The sequence below is a fragment of the Mus caroli genome, unplaced genomic scaffold, assembly GCF_978045245.1.
Source record: "Mus caroli unplaced genomic scaffold, Mus_caroli_1 scaffold_7, whole genome shotgun sequence".
Lineage (NCBI taxonomy): Eukaryota > Metazoa > Chordata > Mammalia > Rodentia > Muridae > Mus > Mus caroli.
In genome coordinates this window covers 116318620-116345828 of record NW_028227262.1, presented here as the reverse complement: position 1 = coordinate 116345828, position 27209 = coordinate 116318620, and the positions used below count along the sequence as shown (strand labels likewise).

General features: G+C 40.6%; 1 protein-coding gene across 1 annotated transcript in view; it reads left to right on the top strand.

Annotated features, from left to right (window-relative positions):
- The window catches only part of Exoc4 (exocyst complex component 4), a 735179-nt gene that overhangs the window by 5785 nt on the left and 702185 nt on the right, over positions 1-27209 (top strand). The window contains exons 2-3 of the mRNA XM_021164590.3: positions 11773-11962; positions 22387-22581. Of these exons, the coding sequence (XP_021020249.1) occupies positions 11773-11962; positions 22387-22581 (385 nt within the window). The remainder of the gene's footprint in view (positions 1-11772; positions 11963-22386; positions 22582-27209) is intronic.

Sequence of the window (27209 nt, the reverse complement as noted above, 5' to 3'; positions counted from 1 at the left end):
CTCAGATGCTTAATTCTTCATTTCTAGTGTTTGTACTGTCTTTGGTTAGAAATTTGAGTTTTACTAAATCTAAGAGTACTTGCCTGATATTCCTCAGGCCACGGGTCCAATCTACTGTACAACACACAAACCAATTCGGTGCTGGAGGCTGAACCCAGGACCCTGTGCTTGCTAAGCAAGTTTCTACCAGTGAGCTAAATTCCCAACCCCTATTTTGAATCTCATTAAACCTGGAGCTCTTTCATTAGGACTCTGAGACATGCCTTGAAATGTCTTATAGTTCTTTATTTTAAAGATATAGCTCTTTTGCCACCTGCAGGAGTGTTGGTCTGGTGTTTGATGTGGTCACAGTAGGTTTACTTTGGGCAGCTTAGGCTTTAGAGTCTTTTATTACTAGTAAGATTTTTGGAAACTGTTTATAGTGGTGAACTTTACCTTGTGTTGGAAACATCCCAGAGCCTGCTTACAGTTTGTTAGCTGCTTTACTGCTTGCTGGGAAATGAGTTAGGACCTTGATCCGTATAGTAAGTAGTAGCCCGTCGTTTATGTGCTTGAGATTCAGCCTTGAAGCCACTGAGAACTCACAATTTGATGCAAAGTAATAAAAGAATGCTATTGTGTTACTTTTGGTAGTGTTGATAAAAACAATTATGCGTTTGAAGATTTTTATGAGAATTTTTTTCCGAGTTGTATCTCTTACTAGAAGCCCTTTCAAAAAGTAAATTCATAAATCATTTATGAATTCAAGAGATACTGTTTGTTTTTCATTTAAAACAGTGCTGCTCTCACACACACACACACACACACACACACACACACACACCCCTCATCTTAAAGGGAATAAGAGATAGTTTATTCTGGAGTCATTTTGAGGACCCGTGGCCTAGGAACACAGATTAAGGCTATACCAAATTCCATGTTCCAAAGTGGGTGCAGTTTTATATTTATAGTCATAAATCAAGGGAAGCTTAAAATACATTGGTGGGTACATCAGAGAGGCAGATGGGGGAGATTCTCCTACAGGCCTAAGATGCTCTCTAATGGTGGTCTTAGCTTTTTATGTTGGTGGAAGCTATTGGTCTGCTAAGTCAATAGATTTCCAAAGGCTTTTATCTGTTAAGTTACAGGATGTTGATTCATATACAGAGATGGGCAAGGTGTGACTGTTTTGGGGCTACAGTTAATCCAGGACAAGGTATTTAGCCTCTGGACCCACAACATTCCAGTCTCTATTGCTGTAGTTTTAATCAGTCAGTCTTTGTAGACACAGCTTCTTTCCAGGAATTGTCATTCACATTATCATATATCCAAAAGCACCCTTGAGACTTTACTAGGAATTCACTGTCTCAGGCATTGCCTGACCCTTCTGACACGTATCTGCATTTTTCTAACTATACAGATGATTTAAAAGCATGATGAAGTTTGAATATCCCTTAAACGTGCTTTATTGGGGAAATGAGATATAAGAAACAAATCTAAATTATTACCTTTAAAAAAAAGTTGAGATAATAATTGGGCTATGATTTTTTTTTCTTCTCTCTGAGTCTCTCTCTCTTTTTAAACGTATTACTCAAGTGGAGAGATGGCTTAGCAGTTACTGCTCTTGCAGAGGACCTAGCGTCCATATTGGGCAGCTCCCTGTAACTTTAGCTTCACAGGTATCAGATACCTCTGGCACAGTAGGCACTGCCCTCACATATGTGAACATGTACACACACACACACACACACACACACACCATTAAACAAAATACCCCTTTAAAGTTTTAAAAAGCATTGCTGCTAAGATGATCATTTGTATAATGAAATATTCACCCAGACAAGTCATTCTGCTCCTGTAGTTGGGGAAGAGGATCGGAGCCAATCAGGGCTAGATGAAGTCAGATGGAATATGGCATTATCTCTTGAAGGTGAAATTTTTTGACAAGTCTTTTAATTTTAAAATTTGCCATCAGAAACTTTTGACCAATTTAAAAATATGGTAACAAAATTTCCATAAGATATATGTGTTGGGGCTGGAGGTAGAGCGTTTGCTTAGCAGATCGATTAATCACAGAAATACTCTATGATAGTCTTTAGATCAGTGGTTCTCAGCCTGTGGGCCATGGCCTGGGTCAAAAGACCCTTTGACAGGGGTCATATGTCAGATATCCTTCATAGTAGATATTTACATTTCAATTCATTACAGTAACAAAATTACAGTTATGAAGTATCAGTGAAATAATTTTATGGTTGTGGGTCACCGCAGTGTGAGAACTCTATAAAGGGTTGCAGCATTAGGAAGGGTGGGAACCAATGTTTTAGATCTTGGCATTTCTCCATGACACCTTTATTCTAAAGCCTCATGGATCTTTGCATTTATGAAGCCTGCCCCTAATTTCCTAATTTCCATTATGTCAGAAGTGTAAAACATCTGCTTGTGAGGGACTCACCAGGAAGTGAGGCTCTTTGTGGACAATACTTTCAGAGCATGCTTGCTTTTACAAGGAAGTGAGAAAGTGATAGATTTTTAAGTTGACTTTGTCAGCCGTAAACTGAGTTTTATGCCTGAGTCGAGTGATTTTACTTAATTTTAGATAATGGCCTTTTTGTTGCCTAAGCAATTTATAGCTTTCGGTCTCTAGTACTGTTCTGTATAACTGAGTTAATTGCACTATTGAAGCACTATACACACATACGTTGGGTGTAGTAATTGGCTCTAAGTGCTGTCTACAGCCAGACACTAGTGAGTTTTCAAGTGACTTTAAAGCAGACATTGTTTACTGTCACTTGAGGCTACATAAGTCTCTCTGTACTGTTCAGGGATGCTCATATGCATGAGAGAACTCTTTCAGAGGGACTTGTCATTGTGAATTGCTATCAGTTGGGATGGGATTATCCTGTATTTCATAGGCTCTCATGAGTCATAATTAAGAAACAAGGCATCACAATGTATAATTGAATAGAATAAAATCCGATTTGAAAGTGAGGTGTTGATTGCTTCTGCTTTGAGTCAAATATGTCTTGTGTGATTATGTAGTGATACACATCTCTAGCATTTCTTTAATGTGGGATCCCTTATTCAGTCTCAGATTCATGACGAGGGCCTCTCACTTGGATAACACCCTGGAAGCAGTTATAGATGATTCGCCATCTATGAAGTGTAGCAGTGTGTCCTGCTTCGCATAATCAGCTTGGAACTCTGTCTGAGCTGTGTAGGAGCGTTTGTATCCTTCAGTCTCTTTTCTTCCTCATGGGTTTGGGTTTTTCTCTACTCATGCCTAGAGCTGTTGTCTTTAGTTTCCCTGCTGGATGTAGGTGTATTTTGCTCTCAGCTGTGTATGAGGTGGGCTGGGTTCTTTCTTGGAAAGAAGATGTGCCTCTAGTACCCAGCAAGTGCTGGGTAGAACTGATGATTTAACAGCAGTGTGGGAAGGAAGCATGACTGATGTTGGAAGAGTCACATCAGGTCTGGACATTTTCCCCCTTGTGTTGGGACCACTAACAAAAAGAGACATTTTCTTCTGAAAAGACAGTTATGAATCACTCAGTTTTCACTTTCTGGAGTCAGGCTTGGAATCTCGTCCACCTCAAGTTCAGTTCTTGTTTTGTACTCTTGTGTTGGAGAGAAGGCATCTGTGTGGTGGGGTGGAGGTTCTTGATGGTAAGAAGCTCAGGAACTTTGCAGCATCTGGTTAGTGTCCTAGGCCCACTCGGAGCACTTCTGAGAAAGAGGGCAGCTTAGGACACTTGACTCCTGTTGGACATGGTGCTCTCTTGTTTGCTGGTGAGTGATTTTTGCATATGTGGAGGTGTACTTGTAATTAGTTTTTCTTAGTTGCATAAGGGGATTTTCATTATTTGTTTTCTTAGTTTGTATTACTTCTGGAAGAGAGGTCAGCGGGGCCTTAGTGGACAGGTAAGCCAATTATCAGCTTTTAGAGAATATGGCTCAGTTCTGTTCATTCTGAATGGTCACCAAGATTTAGATGTGTAACTTTATCTCTTGTAGCAAGTGTTTTAGCCATCTGCTGCTGTATTCAGCATCCAGTTCTTCATGCAGATTTGTCAAGGATGTGTGTTGTTTAGGCTGATCGATGATGACATCGCCTTGAGAGTTTAACCAACCAACTTGAGCCTGGTGGTGCACATCTTCAGTTTGTGGATTTTGGCAGCTAGAGCAGGAGATCACAAATTCTCTGCCTAAAGAAACCCAACCCAACCCAACCCTCCAAACCCCAGATAAACTAGCAGCAAACAGAGAGAGGGCAAATGAGAATTTAACTAACTGTGATAACATTGCCTGCACTTTCTGAGAAAGTGTAGCTTTCTGCTCCAGCAGCTCTCACTAAACACCTCTGACTGGATGGCTAAACAATAGAAATGTATTTCCTCACCTTTTTGTATGCTGTACGACCAAGGTCAAAGCACCATCAGAATCGGTTGTTGGTGAAACCTCTCTTCTTGGCATATAAATGGCCACCTCCTTGCTCTGTCCCCCTGAGAGCCTTTCTTCTGGTTGTGTGCACAGGATTCCTTCCTGTCTCTTGCTTTTCTTATGAGAAAAGCATTCCTAGCCGTGAGGTTTCCCTGACTTGCTGGACTTCATCACCACCTCTCTTTTCTATCTCTAAACATGTTATCATAAAAAGAAAAAAAAAGCCTTTTTGTGGGGCACACAGATCAGTTTATAACAAAGCTAGGCCCCTTTCTCACCTTGTTAAAATGCTCAAAGCTTCCAGAATAAGAGTCTGTCACCTGCGGACAGGTAACCTGGAAGCTCAGGCAGGAGTGATTGCCACTGCATTCAGCACGGCCTGCCACGATGACTTGTAATGTTAGAGTATTACATTAACACTTAATACCGACATGTGTGCTGTGTGCTTTGCAGAGACCTGCTAGCCAGTGGCTTGAGCTGTCAAAAGATTTGCTGAGAGGAGAAAACTAAGAGAACATGGTCTGTCTTACTTAGTTCTATATTGTGGAAAGCCGCTCCCACATTCGCCATTACAAGATGGCACATGAGCTGGGTGTTTGAACAAGTAAAAAGGCTTACTGCACATGTCTCTGGATAGTCCCTGTCCGCGAGGACATACATCCGTTAAGTACGTTATCTTGTCCGTTTGGAAATGGCCCTGTGAGGATGTGCCACGTCAGAGGCGGGACAAAAATTCTATATAAGGCACAGGGCTGGGTTCCTCAGAGTCTTCGCATCTGTGTGTAAGCTTATGCTCTCCCTCTCAAGATGCATTAAAGCTTGGCTGCAGAAGGATCCTACTTGTGTGCTGTGTCGTTCTTGCTGGTCGAGTCGGATGCGCGCAAGACTATATGTTTTCTAAGTTTTATCCCTAGATTAGAATGGAAAAGATAAGTCATCGGAAAGCTGTATACTCGGATTATATCCATTGCCTTTCAGAATATGGAAGCCTGAATTTAGTTTTTAATTGTGCTCCTGAAGAGATATTAATATAAAATCTGTTACCTTATTTTAAGAAGACTGTTGAGGCCTGTGTTTCATTATATTGTAAAATGAAAAATGAGCTTGCATAATGAGTCTTTAGAAAGTGAGAAATAGAACTTTTTGCCTTGGCTGCTTGGAAACTCAAATTTAGATTAGGAACTCATTTACTATGAACTCTGTGTGGCCGTGCGACCTACTCGTATTTTACATTTATATAATGATGAGCTGTATATTTTACTATAGTCTTAGAGAGAACATCTTTGATTCTTTTTTTTTTTGAAAGAGATGAGATATAATTAAAATGAAGCTGGGCGTGGTTTTGCATGCCTTTAATCCCAGCACTTGGGAGGCAGAGGCAGGTGGATTTCTGAGTTCCAGGACAGCCAGAGGTACACAGAGAAACCCTGTCTCAGAAAACCAAAAAAAAAAAAAAAAAAAAAAAAAAACCAACCAAACAACATTACCACCACCACCAAAAACCTAAAATGAAACTATTATAAATGTGGTTACTGGCTGATTAGTTATCACCACCCCAAGGTAGTGGCTTCAGTGACCACCCAGAGAGAGGCAGACAGAGCTGTGTCTGGTCTGATTCCTGATCTCGTCTCCTGTCACTTCCACACTGGCAGTTGGTACCCACTATGATCGCATGTCGGTTCCTCCCTATGGCAGTTAGAATTTGTTCTCCTTCATGGCCTGGCACCTTCCCTCCCTAGAACAGCTTACTCACAGAGGATGATCTATTCATGCAGTACCTTTTTGTGCCCTTGCTGGTGCCAGTGTGGGGGGCATCATTTTTATCTCTGCTGCACTACAGCTTCTGCCTGATGCACTTGCTTACTTTATGGCCTGCATCTCCAAGCTGACGTGCTAGCTTCCCGAGGGAGGACTGGTTAGTTACTGCTGTATGTCTAGCCATTTAGTCTGCCTGGTAGGTGACCTGCTTAGTAAGCCCTGTTGAACGGATCAGTGAATTGATGGGGCCACCATACCTGTAACCGTTGCTTTCCTTCCCAGGGATTTATCAGCATGTATGGCTTCCAGCGAGGCCATTCCACTGCAGTTGTCTCAGTCAGGGAGCTGTCCTGCGTGACCTTTTCCACTCTGCATCTTGCTGTTGCTCATTATGTAGCGTTTACTAAACATTTAATGTGCCAGGCACTGTGAGAATGCAGAGAAAAGATCTGCTCCGAGTTCCTAACAGATTCCCAGGAACTGGGATGGGGAGGCTCGGGGGCTTCGGGCTGGCGGTGTCAGGGGTCACAGCTGATTTCTCTTGCTTGTGTAATGTGAGTGAGCACCCCGCCTTTCTCCCACACTTCTTCCGTCCTGAAACATCCTGCAGAGGCAGCAGCTCTGCTCTCTTGCCTGTTTTATGAGGAAAAACATCCAAGGAGAGGTTGAGGCACTCACCAGGGTTTCAGAATTCTATTTGTTACTGTTTGCTAAGAGTTTCTTTTCCCAAGCCAGAGCGTCACTGTGTAGCCCAGGCTGACCCCAAACTCATGATCTTCTTGTGTTATCCTCTAAGTGTCTGGGATTATAGGGTGATGCTGCCTTGCCCCACTGCAAAGCCCTATTTGAGTCTGTGGTTTTACTTTTAAGAACAACTGTTTGATTTTTGACTTGTTTTGGTTTTGAGACAGTCTCATATAGCCTAGGTTGACCACAGATTCACTTTGTAGCAAAGGCTGGCTTCAACTCTTGATCTTCCTGCCTCTACCTTCTTAAGTGATGAGATTACCATACCTAGCCCAGTTTATAAACTTTATGTTCCTCTTTTTTTTTTTTTTTTTGACAAGTCTCTCTCTGTAGTCTAGTCTGCTGTTGAACTCCCACACAAAGAGCCACATGCCTTTGCCTTTAATTCCTCTGTTGGGATTAAAGTTTTGTGTCACTGTACCTAGCTAATATGTTCAGATTTTGCACAGGTAAATGGAATAGGGAAAGAAAAAGTAGCTTTTTAAAAATGCAGTGTTGTGTACTGAACCCAGGACCCTTGCACATGCTAGGCAAGTGCTGTCTACTGCTCCTTCTGCAAACCTCAAATGCCTCTGTGTGACATGTGTGCTGAGGACCTCAAAAGGTGTGACATGTTTGCTGTATTCCTGGTTGTGGTCTGGGTTTGGCTGTTTTCTTTTTCTCTGTCTCTGGCTGGAAGTCTTTGCTCTGGTAAGTGATGGGTTGTCCTGGTGAGTAACCTGATCTTCATAGGTGCACTTTCCCTTCTGTGTGTGTTTCCTTTGATCTTTTAAAACATGGCGTTGGCTTTCATGTGCTTGCTTCTGTCTGGACTCCATTACTCTATTAAATCCAAAGAGAGCAAAATTGCTCCAAGAAGGAATTGCTGATGGTGAGTGTGTGTTTTTCTGTCACAGCATTTGACTGGCTAACTGAAAGACTGAAGCTGGTGTTATACAAGGAAAGAAGAAAGATGTGGAAAGAAACTGACAAATTCCACTTTATAGTCGCCAGATCTTTATCCCATGTTGTAATTTTTGTCTGGGAGTCACTGGGAGCTGGTGGCCCGTGAGTCTGCTGGAACCATCTCCCATCCTTGTTCCTGCTAGAAGCATTTGGTGGACCCTTTAGCTTGTTAGGTGAACACATTCCTTCCTGGGGATTAATTAGTCATGGTTAGAGATATAATTCATCATGTAAAATACCAGAGGTGTCGTCTTGAAAAATTGTTAGTGATCCAGAAATGTCTCTGCATCCAGCTTCACTGCAGTCTAGTTTAGCGTTTCCTGTTCCAGTGTTCACTCAGCAGCACTTTGTAAATCGTAATCACAGTTTACATGAAATAGGGCAGAGCGAAAGCTAAAGAGTGGCTGTGTAATTTGAATGCATCTTGGAGTGTCAACTTTATATCATGTTCCTTGCTTCTGTCTTTTTGTTGTTCTTCTTAACCATTTTGTCAGGTCCAACAGTGTTTCTTAAAAAGGAAAACAACAACAGCAGCAGCAGCAGCAGCAAGAACAACAACAACAAAAAACAGAGAAAACACTATAGTAGGGCCCATGTGCATCTTTTCTTCTTTAGCTAACCCCTGCTTTCTTACAGGTGAGCTGTCATACAGTTAGGGTAAGTTCTCAGCTCAGGAGGTGAGGCAGGGAATACAGCAGCTCACATGTATGGAAGATGGAGGGCAGGCTGCATGCATGTGTGCCATGTGCACATTATTCCCTTCTCTGAGCTCTGTGGGGGTGTCTCAGAAAAAGGGTCAGATTCTGTTCAGCTCATCGTACTGTCTTAGGGATAATCACAGACGTGCTCACCAAGTGGCCATTGCATTGCTTCTGTTTGTGCTCTGTTTACTTTCTTCCCCATGTGCTGGACATGGGGCATCTATACCTTTCTGGGCTTAGTATTAACATTTTACAAGTAGAGATGTGAAATCTTGCTCATCAGCATGGACTGTCCACCAGAACGAAGATTTTTTTTTTTTTTAAACTAAAACTGCATTGTAGTGTCCAGTGTGGTGGTGCTTGTGTGTAAAGCCAACACTTGGGAGGTAGAGGCAGGAGGATAGTAGCGGTCAGCTTGGTCTGTACAGTGATTGGTAGGCCAGCCTCAGCTCCATAGCAAGCCACTGTCTTAGAAAATGAAAACCACAAACAACTTCCTCAAAACCAACCAACCAACAAACACAAACAAAGATAAACACCCCTCCAAACCGAAACCATTCTTGTAGCAATGATAGCTAATAACTATGGACAACATTTGTTGACTGATAATGGTATTTGAGGCCTTGTTTGATTGTGCTTAACACCTCCATCCTATAAGGAATGTATCTTCTTTTTATTTTATAGATGAACAAAATAAGATTCAGTTACTGAAGTCCCCTGGGTAGTAAATACGGTGGACTAAGGAGGCAGCCTAGGCAGTTAGAATTCAGAGACAGGTTTTAGTTACTCTGCAGTTGTTCAAACCTGTAAACAGACTTGGGTTTGGATTCTTCTAGGATCTTTTATTCTCACTGCATGGGGTGGGGGAGTTGTTTAGCCTCTTCAAAGCCCAACTGCTTCTAGTGAGAAAAGGAGACTGGAAGATAACAGACTCCAGTCCAGCAGGAGTGAGCATTTGATAAAATGCTGAATAAAGCCGGATTCTGGCATCTGCAAGCCTCTCTAAATTTTGGAGGTCTTTATTATTTTCATTATCCTTACTGCCTTCTCTTCACTAAAAAAGACACCGTAACAATTTGTGAGTTTTATAATAGTGTTTGACTAAAAACAAAACTGCCATTCATCCCAGGTTATATCGAAAGGATGATCTCTCAGTGTGAGTTAAACTTGGCACAGGATATTTCTTATATAAATATTTCCTCTGGAAATGAAAATAGGAGAAATGATCCCCCGTGGACTCAATTTACTCCTGATCTTCGTTTTAGTAACCCTTTCTCTTTTGTAAGTAACTCCTAATGATCTGGTAATGCATTGCGGTGACAGCTCATGCCAGAGAAGGTGTCCTCCCTGGGCCTGACAGTTTCCTTAATGGTAATTCTGACTAGTTAAGGTAAATAGTGTGAGAGATGTTTGGCATGTTTCCTTCCACAAATGGCAGTGCGTGTGTGATGGGAGAGAGAATGTGGAAGGCACTGTGAAAATGGCAGGCTCATGCTGGGTAGCTCTGCAGAAGCTATGGAGTTAAAACATCCAGAGACTCTTACCTATGGGACAGTTGATAAATTGAAGGCATTTCTTGATTGTTCTTTAGAGTAGCATACTGGAAGACTTCAGATTTAAAGAGCAAAGTTATATATCATAAGAAACAACAGAGAGACATGCTAAGGTACTGTGAGCCAAATATCAGAGGTGATTTTGTTGGCTCTCCTCCTGAGATCAAGTTGATTTACTTTGGTAGTTAAATACTTGTGTGTTTTTTTATCCAAAAACATTGGAAATCACCAGGCTTAGGATCAGCAGTTTATAGATGAGGAAATAGGGTCTGGTCTGGGACTGCCCTTTTTAGCTCCCAGGACTGTTTCATTTCATGCAACGCTTGATCTCTTGGCATCCCTAACACATTTACAGAATTCATTTTAGAAAGTACATTGAAGCCACAGACAGGCCTCCTGAATTCCCCTCTAAATTGAAAAAGAAGTTTTATATATTGTGTGGCTCATGAATTAAGACCCCTTGCTCTGAGTGACAGCTTGGAGAAGACTGTTGTACGGTGTTTTGCTCGGAAGTATTTGGAGGTGGGTATGTGATTGATTTGCTGACAGACCATCTCTGAAAGCAGTTCTAATGATGGACTTATAATTGATTGCATCCATCATTGAGAGCCTAAAATATCCCCCTCCCTAAATTAAAAAAGATAAATGAAATAAACTAGGCTGAATGTATAAGGTGACAAATCTGAGGGAATTTAATGAAACTCTAAATTACCACAGTAAGCAGATAAGAGGGAAAGGTTTCTTTATTATAATACTAAATTAAAAAAAATTATCCAAGAAAGATAATGGAGGAAACAAAGATCTGTGGCCCATGTATCAAACTGAGTTATTGAAAGATTTTTAATAAGTGTACCTATCTCATTGTCTGGTTATTGTTGATTCCTATCAATCTTGTTGGTCGTCTTTGAAGAATAGTGAATGCAGGCAGTGTCTTGTAGTGCTGCTTAGGTTATTGCTGTTGTAACAGATTTTAGAATTAACATGACCTTATTCCTAGGCTGCTGGGAGCTCTGTGCATTTCAGGCCATTCACGTGAACTCTCTAGAAAGTGGTTTCTTGTGAGAAATTTTATCCCTTCACCACATTCGAAAGAAGGCTATCCAGAAGTGACTTAAACAATATTTAAATTTATCATCTCCCCCAAGGGAGGGCAGCTTCAGGGATGGCTCCTTCTTGTTGCCCATGGACATAGCTGCAGAAGCATTTCCTATGCCTTTTGTTTCCACAGGTAACAGAAGTGCTTAAGAATCCCAGCTCTTTGTGTCAGTGTCCTGGACATGGAAAGGGACCTTTCTCTAGATGTTCTGTAGGTCTTGTTAGCCAGCATTGTAAGAAGGGCAGAGCTGGTAAGAATTATTATGATTCATACAAACCAAGAGCTGCCCAGCTTTCCTCTGAATCCATGCCTACCTGCTATCTGTTTGAAATCCTTTCAGGGGTCAAGAGACTAGGTGAAGGATGGAGTCTGTGGCTAGGCAGCCTGTGCATGTGCTGATGTGGTGTTAGAATCAACTTTGAAGGTTATTTTGTATTTTCTGTTAAGTCACTTCATTTCCTAGTTTGTAGAATGAATGTGCTAGTGTGTTGACTCTATACTGTTCTTATTGTTGCTTTGAAGTTTGACACAGCTTGACAAATTCTGTCCTCAACAGGACTCTGTCTACCAGTGATGATGTTGAAGACCGAGAAAATGAGAAAGGTCGCCTTGAAGAAGCCTATGAGAAGTGTGACCGTGACCTGGATGAATTGATCGTTCAGCACTACACAGAATTGACCACAGCCATTCGCACATACCAGAGTATCACAGAGCGCATCACTAACTCGAGGAATAAAATCAAGCAGGTGAGCCTTCTCTCTTCCTGTCTGACATGGTCCCCTTCCCTTACAGGTGTAGTTTGGAGCTATACCACAGAGTAGTGCCTAACGGTCCTCGACCACTGCCATTCATGAAGACATTTTCTGGAGTTTTGAATAGCTATTGTTTCCTGGGTACCCTGCCTTTAGTGCCCAAAGGACAAAGTGCGTTTCTGTTAGGTGCTTTTATATTTCGCCAAAGGGATGAACTGACTGCTTAAAAAAAAAAAAAAAAGAATCTGTGTACCATCAATCATGTCTTATTTTATAGTTCTTGGCTATGGTTTTTTTTTTTTTTTTTTTTTTTTTTGGTATGGTATGTGTATATGTGCAGGTGTGCATACGTGGATATGCACGTGTGTGTGCCTGTGTCTGTGTGTCTGTGTATCTGTATCTCCTTGTCTGTGTACGGAAGCCAGACGTCAGCATTGGGTATCTGTAATCATTACTTTCCACTTTATTGTTCTGAGACACGATCCCACTGTATCTGAAGCTCCCTGATCCAGCTAGACTGGCTATGCAGTGACCGTCAGGGCTTTCCGCGTCTCTGTCTTCCTCCCACCCGTCACTGGCACGGGATGCCATGGCCAGTTTTGATGTGGCTGGGGACCTGAGCTCCATTGATGATGCTTTTGCGGCAAGTGCTGCCCACTGAGCCATTTCCGGAGCCCTATATAAATGCAGTGCATTTATAGAGCTCTCCTCTAATGCTGCTCTGTACTGTTCTTTGAGAAGTAACAGTAATTGCTACCTGTATTGAACACTGCCTTTTTTTGGGCCAGGCACGATCTGTTGTGCATGCACAACTTCACATATATGTGCACCCATGCTCATACAGATCCCCTCCCCCCAATGCATAGCCAAGGACTACAAAACAGGTTGCATCTGTTATCATGACAGATTTAGAATGCGAAATAAGGACTCCCTGACTCTAAAGCCTTTATTGACACATTATTTTTTCCTAGTAATTTTTCAAGCAGTGCCTTTCACTTTTAAAAAGCAAAGATGAGACATTGCAGAACCCCAACATGCTGGAAACCGAGTGGGCGAAATCTCTGCTTGTGTAGTATTGCAGTGAGGAGTACAGGGAAATTGCCCCCCCCCCTCCCGTTCACCTCTGGGAGATTGTGCCATGTGCAGACTGCGGTTTGGGACTTGCTATCTGGACTGTGAGACATAGAGGACCCCCTAGCTTGTTCCTGCCCAGGAACAGCTGTGCGTATGCCATTGTTACATCCTTTCTGGTCCTCCAGGCCTTCTACTGTGATTCTGTAAGCAGTGCATACATTATATTCAGATAGTATGGATGCGAGGTTCAGCCTCTTAGAGCCCAGCTCTGGAACCAGTAAGCCTTTGGCCTTTTCTGAAACAATCTCTATGTTTTAAAAATAATTGGCCAATTTTGAAAGCAATGCTATAATTTGTTGCCTTTAGATGTGGTAGGTTCCTCCCAATGTGTTTATCTGTGAAACTGGGTGAGACTGTAGCTGAGCTGCTCTTATTTAAAGCAAACTCTAGTCCATTTTGACTAACAGAGACTAGGAAATGAGTGTCTAGCACTGCTGACCTTCTGGCTTTGCCTAGGCTAATCGCAGTAGGGGTGGGGACATCTTAGTATTTGTGTTTCTGATTAGTTTGGTTGGCTGGAAGGATGTCTCTTTGTCCAGGGAGGTTGCAACAGTGATTACAGCTCTGTTCCTACCGTGCAGATCCGTACAGTAGCATTGTTGCTGCCAATGGAATGCATCTGCTTGGTCTTGGTACTGCAGATGAGGGGTTGGTCGTGAGGATCTTGCATTTGTTATAGAAGTGACACTCGATTTCTCGAATGTACCATTCTTACTTTCAGTATACTAAAGTCTGAGGTCTGAGGGGAAGAAAACAAAACAAAACAAAACAAAACAACAACAACAGCAAAGAGAAGCTTTTATTTTATTAGTTTGGCAAGATAGTAAACGGCACCTGATTCAGTGTTAGAAAGTAGTGCAGATTTGGATGAGAAGTGCAGAATAAAAACTCTGCAAAAAAACCCACCCCACTTTAATATTGGATTAAGAAGCAAGGAAAAATGCTGAAAAATGAAGGAAAACTTGTTTGTATTCCATATTTTGATAATTTTGTATCATAAAAGTAAGAGTGTTTTAATGATTAAAGAAGCAGTAATGTTTCCCAAACTATTTTCCCGTGTTATTTTTGTTTTGTCGCTTGCACTTCAGGTTGTATACTAAGTACAGATATATGCTTGTCTCAGGGGAAACAGTGGGTAAGTCAGCTATCGTCAGGCTGTGTTATTCTAGGGCCACATAGCAGGCTGATGATACTCAGATCTGATGTGCAGTTTTCTTTCTGTTCTCCAGCAAAGGAGTGTAAAGAAGACTGAGCCCATAATATCTCTTGAGTGCCAACTATGCTCCTGGTTTGGTTTTAGGAGCTGGTGATACATCAGGCATCCTGTGCTCACAGAGCTTACATGAGGATAGTGTGTAGAGACAAATAAAGTATCTACATGTCTGCCCTATGCAAGATTGTTGTTCTAGGCTCTAAAGTACAGGAGTGAAGATTTCTGTCCAGAGAGTTTAAGTTTTAGTTTACATTCTAAACAGAGCACATGGTAATAAAAAACAAAAAACAAAAAACAAACAAACACAAAACAAAACAAAAAGAAAAGAAAGTGAAATAGTGACTAGGGATTTTATTTTATTTTTTGAAGCAGGTTTTTTTTTTTTTTTTTTTTTTTTTTTTTTTTTGTGTAGTCCTGACTGGCTTGGAACTCACTCTGTAGGCTAAGCTGGCCTCAGACTCAGAGATCCACCTGCTTCTGCCTCCTGAGTGCTGTGATTAAAGGTGTGTTCCACTACTGCCTGGTGGGATTTGATCTTTTAAATAAGTTGGTCAGGGAAGGCCAATATCTGAGAAGGATGAGAAAGAGAGTCTGCAAGGGGACTTTGAGGAAGGACGAAAGCAGGTGCAATGATCCTGAGGCAGCAGGAGGACCAGTCTGGTGAGAATGTGACATGAGATGTGAAAGAGCTGGCATGTGACAGGTGGCACAGGGAGCTGGCGCCTTAGGGTCTGCTGGCCACAATGTACTGATGGACACTTGGCCCATGTATATGTTTATTTTGCAATGTGTACTATTTATTATCTGTAGCCTTTAGAAGTGGTAAGTTTTTGAATGTAGGAACACCATAGTATGGCTAACATTTAAAGGCATGCTATACTGGATAGTGTAGGAATATGCTTTAATGTGGAACAAGTCAGATGAAGATGTGTTCGTATCCATGCATCACCTCCCATCTTGACATTGCTTCCATATGCCCATTTAGGTTATATATTCCAAAGTTATGTCCTTTGGAATAAATTCATGGTGAAAGATGAGTTTGACTTTCTTCCCAAGTGATTTGAACATTTTACATTTGCTAATAAGTCCATTGAGAATTTTTTTTTCTAGATTAAAAAATATTTATTGTGAATGAAAAGCCATCTATGACCAATCAGATCAAGTAATGTGCAAAATAAAACTTTTGAGTGATCCTATTATTGTTGAATACACTATAAAATTGCCTAAAATGAGATGCCTCAGAATGCATGGATTCTGCCATCTCATGGTTGCCTGTTATGGTGGCATTGACATTGATGGGAGTTATTTGATACAGATGCGAGACTTGTACTGTACATGCCCTGCTTGGCAGTGTTCTCCACAGTATGAGGAGGCAACGGGGTGAGCTCAGTGCAGATTTCTTCAAACATATTAAGTAGTCAGTTTCATGTTATCATGGAAGAAGGGTGGACACAGTGGAGCATGTACTTGGCTCTTTGTATGCATACAAACACTTAACATTTTACCTGCTATTGGCTGTTTTCTTGGTATTAGATCCCATGCTAAAAACCTGCTTTTCTTGTCTAAAACTAAAAATCACTATGAATAATTATCCAAGTGATGTTGCTAGGGACCTCATTATTCAGGAATGCAACATTCATTACTTAACATTTACCTAAAATGACTTTTGACTTTTATGTAAGCGTATACTTTGAAAGGTAGACCCAGGATGAAGAATAGCCTTAATTAATACAAAGAATGTCATAGGAGAAGAGCGTGACTTTTGTAAGATGTTATTTACAGCCTAAATATTAGTGAAAATTCTTACCTGTTTGTATGAGAAAGGGAAGAAAGCCTCTTTCAGAAATAGACAGGCTAAACAATGACCAGCAATAAGAAGTATAATTTAAATGCTGGACAGTAGTCTTAGCTACATTATTGTAGTTGTAGGAACCATGAGGCATTCCTTCCTTAAAGTCCAAGGGTTTCTTGATCTGTGTCTGCATCCAGTAGCTGAAGAGAAAGGTATTGCTCTTGGAATGAGTTGAGGGACAATTTTCAGAGAATTTAAAACCTAAGAATGGAAGTTAAAAGAACTAAAGGGAACCATAGGAAATAAAAATGTGAGGAGTAATTTAAATATGACCTATAGTTCCAAAGGGCTTTTAGACATCGGTGTTTCTCAAGTTCATTCTTTCTATGATCTTTTAATAAACTCTACAAAAACCTCGGTTGGGCCCTTCTCATAGGCAAGCGTGCATGACAGCGCTTAGATACGACTTACTTCCACTTCCACAAAAGGGATAGAGCAGTAGTTTGTTTGCAAACCTAAGTGGCATTGATGTTGAGTTTTTAGTGACCATTTCTCGCTTCCAGGGACCATCTTGTGTTCTTTCCAGCCCACAGGTGTCCCACGCTGCTTGTGTATCACGCTGCTTGCGTATGTGTTGTGGTTTTGTTATGGTGTTAGCACACAGAGGCTTTTCCCTCTTTTTTTCTCAATTTGAAATCAGCACTTTTCTGCCTCTGTTAAGCAGAATTATTGAAGATTATGGCCTTTCTGTGTTATCTCTGGTCAGGTCTATGTTAGCCTCTAAGTGTATCTCTGCTATTCCTCTTAAAAAAGATAAGGCAGGTTTTTATTGGTTTTAAAGTCCCAGTTAGTTTTCTTCATTTGTTGTTTGTTCCAAGGTTGTGTTACAAAAATTGTTACCTCTCTGCCACCTGTCTCATCTCACATTTCCCTTTTCAGTTGCCTCTTGAGCCCTGCTTATATTTCCTTCTTCCGGTCCCTAATTAGAGTGACTTACAGTTTTATATATTGACCCCGAGGTTCTTGGTGCAGCTGAGCACACGATTTGAAGCAAATGTCAAGTTCCATGCGTGATGGCATGGTTTTAGCAACTTGGCTCTCCATGGATTTATGAATGCAACAAGGTAATACAGCCTTTTAATATTAAACATGACATAACAGTGACAATGCTGTCATCATACTTGTGAAATTAGAACATGAATTTGAGAAAGGAATGTTTATGTGAGTTTGCTACCTTTTTGACAGATAGAGTCCCTACTTTTCATCCACACTTAAAAAGACAATTTAAATTTATTAATCAACACATAAAATTATATACATTTATGAATGCACCATGGTATTTGGAAATATGAACACATTATTGAATGTTGAAATCAAATAATATGTACATCTCCTCACATACATACTATTTCTCTGTAGTAAGACAACTTATAGTATCTCTTAGCAATTTTCACCTTGCTATTAGTCAGCATGTTGTATAATAGATCTCTTGAATTTATTCTTATCTAAGAATTTATATCCCATGGGTAATGTCTCTTCAGTCTCATCCTTTGGTAACTGTCATTCTCTTTTGAGTTTACTTAAACATTTTCACATGTGAGTTCGTGTGGTATTTGTATGCAGGGCTTCTTCCCTCAGCATGATGTCTTACAGTTGAATGTTGTTGCAAATGTCAGGATTTCCTTTTAGAAGACAACTCACACATAGTTTTAAAGAATGAATGCTGCACGTTCTTGCAGTGTTATCTTTATCTGATAACATTGATTCTATCTGATTGTCTTTGTAACACTGTATGAACATGGCAGTGCAAATGTCTCTTTGACATACTGATTTCATTTCCTTCAGATATACAGATGTTCCTTGATTTATGATTGGATTATATTTAAGCACTCCCATCATAATATGAAAATGCCACAAACTAAAAAGTACATTTAATATATCTAGTCTATTGAACATCCCAGCTTGGCTATAGTGCTGTGGAAGGTCCTTTGTTTACCATCTTGATTGTGTAGCTCTCCAGGAGCTGTAGCTTACAGCTGCTGCCCAGCGTTGTTACAGAGTGTCACATGACCTAATGCTGACCTGGGAAATGATCACAATTTGAGGGAATGTGTCTGCTGAATATGTTCCACTTTTATGTCATTGTGAAGCTGATATTGTGAGTTGGAAACTACCTGAATGCCCAGTACTGGAATTCTTGGTTCATACAGTACTGTTATTTTATCTTATCTTATTTTAACCAGGAACCTCCATATTCTTTTTTAAATTTATCATTATCATTATTATTAGTTATTGTTGTTTGTTTGTTTGTTTGCTTGCTTGAGACAGGTTTTCTCTATGTAGTCCTTGGCTGTCCTAGAGCCTACTATATAGATCAGGATGGCCTTGAACTCACAGAGATCTGCCTACCGAATGCTGGGATTAAAAGCTTGCTCCCTATTCTGGCTTTATATTATTTCCTATAATGGTTTATTCCTCATCTTATTGAGATATATTTTTCATGCAGTACTATGCATATATTTTGGTAGTACAGGTCAGTGAATTTGGTGTTTATATATTTGAATTTGTTACTATTGTGCCAGAGAATTCACTCCTGCCATGTAGCCCAGGCTAACTTTAGACTTGGCTGTTGTAGCTCAAACTGGCCTCAAACTTAGGCACTTGCTGCCTCAGCTTTCCCAGTGCAAATTAAGTTACACAATGTGTACTACTACATGTGGCCTTCTGCTTCTTATAGTCAGTTCTCACCTACCTGTCGTGCTGTATACAACTCTGTCACAACTCTGTGTACTGACATAAACTCTGTTACCCACTTTCATGGTAGCCATTACACATGGAGAGAAAAACTAGAATTGTAGAATTAAGTTCATAAGAGAATATCAGAAACCAAATTCTAACATATTTTTAAATGGAGTGAGTTTAATAATAACTACTTAGATCAAGAACTGTGTCTTAGTTAGGGTTTTACTGCTGTGAACAGACACCATGACCATGGCAAATCTTATAAAAGCAACATATAATTGGGGCTGGCTTACAGGTTTAGAGGTTCAGGCCATTACCATCAAGGTGGGAGCATGGCAGCATCCAGGCAGGCATGGTGCAAGGAGGAGCTGAGCGTTCTATGTCTTCATCCAAAGGTGGCTAGTGGAAGACTGACTTCCAGGCAAGTAGGGTGAGGATCTTAGGCCCATACCCACAGTGACACACATACTCCAACCAGGTCACACGTATTCCAACAAGGCCATACCTCCAAATGGTGCCACTCCCTGGTTCAAGAATATACAAACCATCACAAACTATAAAGGAATTTCTGAACTCCCTTTAGAAATATTTAAGTCAAAGAAATCCAGACATAGTAATTACAAACAAAGCTTTCCTCATATCATCCTTGCCCCGTCCCAAGTCTAGCCATGCAAAGGTTCCAACTTGTATTGCTGAGTTTTCCCTCCTGGACATTTCCATGTCTGGTACTGTGCTTGAGTTTCCTGTGCTGGAAACTGTATGTTGATGTCTTAGTTAGGGTTTTATTGCTGTGAGCAGACACCATGACCAAGGCAAGTCTTATAAAGGACACCATTTAATTGAGGCTGGCTTACAGGTTCAGAGGTTCAGCCCATTATCATCAAGGCAGGAACATGGCAGCATCCAGGCAGGCATGGTGCAGGCAGAGCTGAGAGTTCTACATCTTCATCTGAAGGCTGCTAGTGGAAGACTGGGCATCCTCAGGCAGCTAGGAGGAAGAGCTCCAAGCTCACCCCCACAGTGACACACTTCCTCCAAAAAGGCCAAACCTTTTAATAGTGCCACTCCCTGGGACGAGCATATGCATTCCTGCTATATAGGGAGAGCGATTTAGTATTTCTCTCTCCTGACCACCACATTTTCCTCCTTCCTCTTTCTAAAAATGGTAGCTATTCTTGTTTTGGTTAAGCTATTTGTGCTACCTTATTGTAATTATGTAAACATTTACATCTGAGCCTTTGGTGGCTTTGTCTTCTGTGCAGTTCTTGCTGCCACTGCTCTCCCTAGGGTGATGAGGACAGCCCTGTAGCCTTCTGTGAAGGAGTCCCAACTTTACACATTTCATCTGTGTTCTTGTATTGATGGCACAGCATTTCTCACATGTTTGCTGATTCTGTTCACGTAGTGTTTACTTCGTGAGCACTTGCATGGCTGAAAATGTCTTTTTCTTCATACTTAATTGATAGCTTTTCTGGGAAATAATTCACTCGCAGAAATGTGAAGAGATAATGTTCCTTTGTCTTAGAAGCTTGAGTTGGGGTCTAACTCACCAACTTTTGTGTAGGCCCTGTTGTTTTCTTTCAAAAGCTTTTAGATTTTCATCCATTGTCTTTGCTGTTTGTCTCTCTGCTGCTCTATCCCTCATTTTCTATCTCTTATTTTTCATCCCCTTTTCCTGTCCCCATCCCACTCCTATGTCCATCTTTTTTTTTTTCCTTCTTCCTCTAAGATAGATTCTCAAGGAAGGCCAGACTGCTGTGGAATTCTTGGTTGCTCTGACACAACCTCTTCTTATTCTGTTGTCTCCCTCACTTCCTGCATCCTTTCTAATTGTCCAGCTTTGGCTAGTGCTGGCAGAAGGACTCCTGCCCATGTTGCTTGATGGATGCTGGTCTTTAAGCTATCTCTGTGGGAGTCTGAGTTCTTCCTTTATGCTTTCCATGTTCTGCTGCTGCCCTTCAGTGCAGCTAAACCCACTGCAGGCTGTGGCCCTCAGCCTTCCCGGTCTGCTAGCTTCCACCATCCACCATCTATCTGACTGGCTTCTAGGATTGTAGTGTGGTCTTCTGTTCGCTATTCCTCCTCTGTTCTTTCTTTCTTGATGTCAATGTCTATAGACTCTCTTTTCTTTTACCATGGTGGAATTGCAAGAAGCAATGGGGAAAGCTAGAACAGTCTTTGTCAGATTTTCTTTAATCCTTCCATGGAGTCATGCTACCTGCTTCTCAAAGAACATCACAAGTTCTTATTTATGACTACTTTCTTTACATCAAAGTTGTATAGAAAACTGATTTAGATATTATAAAATTCTAAAAATTGAATAGTTGTTTTCCCAAGAAACTTCCCAACCTTTTTCACGTTTTCCATGCTTGTTAGATAAATACTGAAATTTCATTTTACAGCTAGCAGAAGCACAGTGTCAATAGTATGTTCACTCTCAAAATATTCTCATTGAAGAAGAATACAGGTTTTCAGAAGAACTGACACGCAGACTCTAGGGTAATGGGCATGCCTCGTACTGTTGACAGTTTGGATTATATAGGTGTACGTGGTTGTCAGAATGCACCAGTGTTACACTGGCGGTGCAGTCACCTTAGGGGAAATAGAGACAAACTAAACAGAAGCATATGCTAGGATTGTCAGCAATGTTTGAATGACTTATGTGAGTTTTTATGATAATGAATTTAAAAATTCCCTTCTCCCCCAACAAAAACCCAAATGTAGCAGCAGCTGCTTGAATCCTAGTGCTTGGGAGAAAGGGGTAGCACGGTCACAGCATCCTGGCCAGCGGAGCTACTGAGACCTTAGCATGCTTTAAAACTTCCTTTCCCATGTTTTAAACACTGAAGGTTTTAAGGGTAGAAAATTACTTTATGATGTGAATGTCATTACTGTCTGTCCCCCAACTCCCTTTATCCCCAAACTTCTCTACCTTTATTTGATCACATTTTGCTTGTGCAGCAGTTTGAATGCACAGGTGTACAGAATGCTGGAGATTGTCTATTTAATATTAAATTTACTAACTGATGCTTAAAAGGGGAGGCAAAAAAAAAATCTGTCATGTTCTCTGAGATTATCTATGTGCTTATTTCTGTTTCACTGTGGGCCTAGTTTTTTTCTGGTCATCTGGGGTGAGCACCGAGATCCTGGGTTGTAAACTTTTCCTGGCGTTCTAGAGCTGTAAGTGTGGGCCTAGTGGCCTTCAGCTGCAAGGGAAACTGGGGAAGGGAAGTTAGCACTGGCCTCTTACACTGATCGTTCACATTTCTATGGTGCTCCAGATTTTCAGAGTGCCTGATATCCATTGAATTATTTCTATATTCACTCAAAGGTATGCTGGGAGTAGTTTTCTCATTTTTATGGGAGGAAAAATAGAAATATAGAGAGGCAGTGAAGCACACAAGTGACTCAATACTAAAATCAGGACTAGACTTTTGCAAGGGAACCAACCAAGGGGAATAAGTGGGAGGAAATTAGGAGCTTGTCTGGTTAGGCAAGACTTTGAACCGCCTGAAGATCAAATATGTTTTATTGTAGGTCAAAGAGAATCTGCTTTCCTGCAAGATGCTGCTGCATTGCAAACGGGATGAGCTTCGTAAGCTGTGGATTGAAGGAATCGAGCATAAGCACGTCCTGAACCTACTGGATGAAATTGAGAACATCAAGCAAGTGCCTCAAAAGCTGGAACAGTGCATGGCCAGCAAGCACTACCTCAGCGCCACCGACATGCTGGTAAGGCAGCCTGTGCAGAGGCTCCCCCCACACAGTGTGGAAGTGCTCTTCTTTCTGTACATAACATGGTATAAATGGCCCTGGAACTTGCAACCTTGTAGGGAACCCTAGCTTGTTCTCTTCCTGTAGCGTTTGAAATGTTAGATGGTTATTATTTATATATTTTCTGCCCTCTGAACCAAGGCAAGAAATGTAGGGGAAAGAAATCGGTACTGAAATCATGTTGAAATGGTAACGAGAGATTCATTTTAGCTTTAGAGGAAGATCACGAATCTCATTTTAGAGGATGAAGTCTATGTGACACAGATAGGAAGATTTGTAAAGTTATGTGTTGGCAAAGGTTAGGATGTCAGTTTTGGATTATAGCTTTGCTTTGTTCTTTTCACCTGATAAGAAAGAAAATGACTTCTTTAGTACTAATCTTAGAGCAGCAGTGCTCTGTGACCTAAACTGTACTTCCGCAGTCCATGGAGTTCTGATACCTTTTGAATTAATGAAAGTTACTAGAGGATGCAATTTGTGGTGAAAGTCAAGCCAGACTTTGCTCCCTATTGGTCCTGACTTCCCAGGGCTGGTAGCTTTCCTGGAGGGCTGTGCTATTTTTTGGCCCATTTACATATATCCATATCCACTTTCAGCTGTGTAGAAGTCTATAAATGCTTTCAGCAGCAGCTGTGTTGGATTTGAATTGTTCTATTATCCACAATGGGGCAAGTTCTTTATGTTCGTTTTTTTTTTGTTGTTGTTGTTTTGTTTTGTTTTCAAATTATATTGGTGAAAACACTGAGGGACTTGGTAGAGATACTGATGAAATAATTCATTTCCCTACAATGAAGAATCTTGCTGGAGGTTTGCTATAAGGAGTTTTAATGAATTTGGTAACCAAAGTGTGAGAAGTGCCCTGGTGTTTTATCCCATAAGTCAACTGAATAATTATTTTTTTACAGTAGAAGGAGTGGCCTTGAGGTAGTAGAATTAGGGTTTGTGTGAGTGTGTGTGTGTGTGTTGTTGGTTTTTGTTATTGGCCATTTAATGTAGGGCCTTGATCATGATTGATAAGCACTCTGCTCTCTATCACTAAGCTATATCTTCAGACCTTTTATATTCTAATCTTTTGAGACAGGATCTTATACACTTGCCAAGGGTAGTCTCATACTTATTCTGGAGCCTGGGTGGGCCTTGGGTTTGTGGTCTTCTTGCCTCAGCATTGTGATCAGTCAGGCCACAGCCCTGCACAACCAGGTCCAGCTTGTTTCCAGCATCTTATCAGAGTAACGTTTTAGCTCATAATGACTGGGAAATTATTTTAGTTGATTTATGAATAATTTTGCTAAATAACCAAGATTTAGCAAATAGAATAGATAAGTTTTATATGTTTGTTGGGCACATATATAGTTTGATTTACTGAATCACTGTTTTTTTGGTCTGTGTCTGCTTTTAATTAAATGGCATGTACTAAAATGGGTTGTTAGGATTTATTTAGGTTAATTATGTTCATTTGAGGATTTCAGATTGTTATTTTATGACCCTATTACTTTTGTGCTAATTTATTTATTTTAAGGCTTTTCAAAAATGAGTATTGCCCTTTTGTTGACTAATTTTTGTTCAGGATTTAATTAAATAACTTCATCAAATTCTTTGTTGTAAGTTATAGAAATGAAACTACAGTATTTTTCCTTGGTGTAACAAACACCTGAGATAAATCAGCTGACGAGAAGGACCATGTTTATTTATAGTTTTAAGAGTTTATGGTTGCTTGGACAAGCCACTAAACTGAGGTGGGTACACGTGGCAGAGGAGGTTACTCACGTCATGTTGACCAGGAAGCAAAAAGAGAATCAGGAAGAGCCTGGGGTCCTTTAAAGTCACGTATCCTTTGGTCTAAGTTTCACAGGGCACTACCTCTTCAAGGTTCCACCGCCTCTCAAGGGTGCCACAGAGGGATTGCATCCTCAACACATGGCTCTTTGGGCAACATTCAAGTTGCAACTGTAGCCTTTGAGGGGGCTAAAATAAACTGGACTCATGTAAACCGTCTGTTAACAGGACAGAGGCATACTTGGAAAGCCACTTCTGTGTTGTTTCTGTATGTCTCTATTGTTCTCCTCTAGACTGGTGTCATAGTTAGCTTCAGCTGTCAATTTGACACAAACATGGAGTTACTTTGTAAGAGAGAACCTCAACTGAAGAATGGCCAAGATCAGGTTGGCCTACATTTGTGCCTGTGTGGCATAGTCTTAATTGTTTTTTGATGTAGGTGGGCCTATCCCACTGTGGGCCCTAATTTCCTTAGAAAGGTGAGTCTGGGGTGTGTATGAAAGGTAGGTAGCTGCCCAAGTCATAGGGAGCAAGCCAGTGAGTAGCCTTCCTCCACTGGTTTCTGCTTCAAGCTTCTGCCTGTAGTTCTTGCCTTGGCCTCCCTTGATAAAAAATTGTAGTCCGTGAGCTAAAATGAACCCTTTTCTTCCCAAGTTGTTTTTGGTTGTGGTGTTTGTCATGGCAACAGAAAGCAAACCAGAACAATTGGTTTTAACTATGTGTGAGGATAGAGTTGGCTGGTTGTGTTTTGGTGGGAGAGGGCAAGGAGGATACGCCATAGACTTCATCTGTCCAGTTTTATAGAAGGTAATAAACTATTTATCTTCTCTCTTACTAACTAATAAAACTCTAAGACTTTTTTGAAGCAGTTCGTTATAGCGATTATCCATTCTAACTAAAAGTTTTGTGTTAGAGGAGCGGAACCATCCCCTCTCAGACAAGGCCAGTGTGCAATACACATTGTTCTCCCCTCCTCCCCCATTTATAGCTGTTTTTGTATTCTGGATATTAATCTTTTGTCTGCTATGTGGGTTATAAATATTGTTTTTGAATTGGTGTTTATCTTTTTACTTTGGTCATGATATCTTCTACTATGAAGTTTTTAATGCAAAAAGTACTTCAACTTTATTTAAGGAATATAATTTTAAGTAAAAATGTTCATCCTATTGCCTTTAAGAGAATTTCCTATTTTTTTCTTTAACCCATCAAAAGTCCATTTTTATTTATGCTGTGAGCCAGGGATCTAATTATATTTTTACTCCATGTAGCCAGTTGGCTGTGTTTATTGACTCTTTTTTCTTATTTATAAAGCTATATGTCACATGCCAAATTTTCACACATGTATGTATCTCCAGGTTTTTATTTTGTTCAATTAGTCTTGTCTGTGCGTTTTCGTAAAAAGTCTGTCATTGTGTTCAAAATTACTTACACTCTTCTTAACCCTCTCTTCTCCCATGCTAAGTTTAGTATCAGTTTATCAGCTTACACAAAAAGATGAAAGAATTTCCTTGACTTTAAGGCAGTTTGTGTATTAGCAATCCTGTCTTTATATTAGTGGATGTGATGCTTGCTTATTCAATTATGCCTTTGATAATGCTTAGAAATATATTCCTTGCAGTTTTACATATATTCCATTACATTTAATGTAAACCTATGCTCTGAGGGCTTAAAAATAATGACTTTTTAATAATGTCTAGTTATTTGTTGTGTATAAAGATATACTAATTTCTCTATTTAATATTTATCATTTTAAAATATTGTTTTTTGAAATTAAAATATAATTATATCAGTTTTGCCCCTTCCCTTTTCTCCTTTCAACTCTTCCCATGTATATATATATATTCCTAATATATGTATGTATATATATTCCTAAATATGGCAGTACAATCTGCTCAGTCTTTTTTTTTTTTTTTTAAGATTTATTTATTTATTATATGTGAGTACACTGTAGCCGTCTTAAGACACACCAGAAGAGGGTGTCAGATCTCGTTACGGATGGTTGTGAGCCACCATGTGGTTGCTGGGATTTGAACTCCGGACCTTTGGAAGAGCAGTCGGGTGCTCTTACCCACTGAGCCATCTCACCAGCCCTGCTCAGTCTTTATAATGTAACTTGTATGTCTATGATTCCACAGCTGACCACCTGGTAGTGGATGACCAAACTGGGGGCTTTTCCCTGGAGAGGATTATTTCTCCGGCTCCCGAATTCCTTAGGTGCTGTGATTCTTTTTCTAGGGTTACCTAGGGTTGAGGGCCCCATGAGACTTCCCCCTTGTGTTAGCATGTGTGTTGGTGGTGTCCTTGTTCAGGGTTAGGCAGCCATGTTGGTGTAGCTTCTTTGATATTTCTAGGAGATGCACTCTCACAGTAATTTCCTGTTTCTTTGGCTCTTCCAGTCTTTCTGCCCCTTACACTCTTAGTCCCTGAGCCTTAGGTGCAGAGGTTGTGTTGTAGATGGATCAGGTGGGACTGAGCTCCACACAGACAGCTCCACTTGTTCTCTGTACCCTGATGAGCTGGACTTTCCCACAAAGGTCTCTGTCTATTTTTGTGGGTCAGAAGATAGCCTTTATGGACCATTTCTCTGCCTTTGTCACATGAGTCAAGGGACGGAATGGAGGTTGTCAGATTGTGCAACAAATGTCTTTATCTGTTGAGCCATTTTACTGGCTTGGTTTTCTTTATTAATTGACTATATATTTTCCAGGAGTAATTACCAATCCCATCTGCTTGGACTTGGCTTAAATTTACTCAACTTTCCGAATATCTCAGATACTACTGTTTTTCCTTATGCTTTCATAAGCTACATG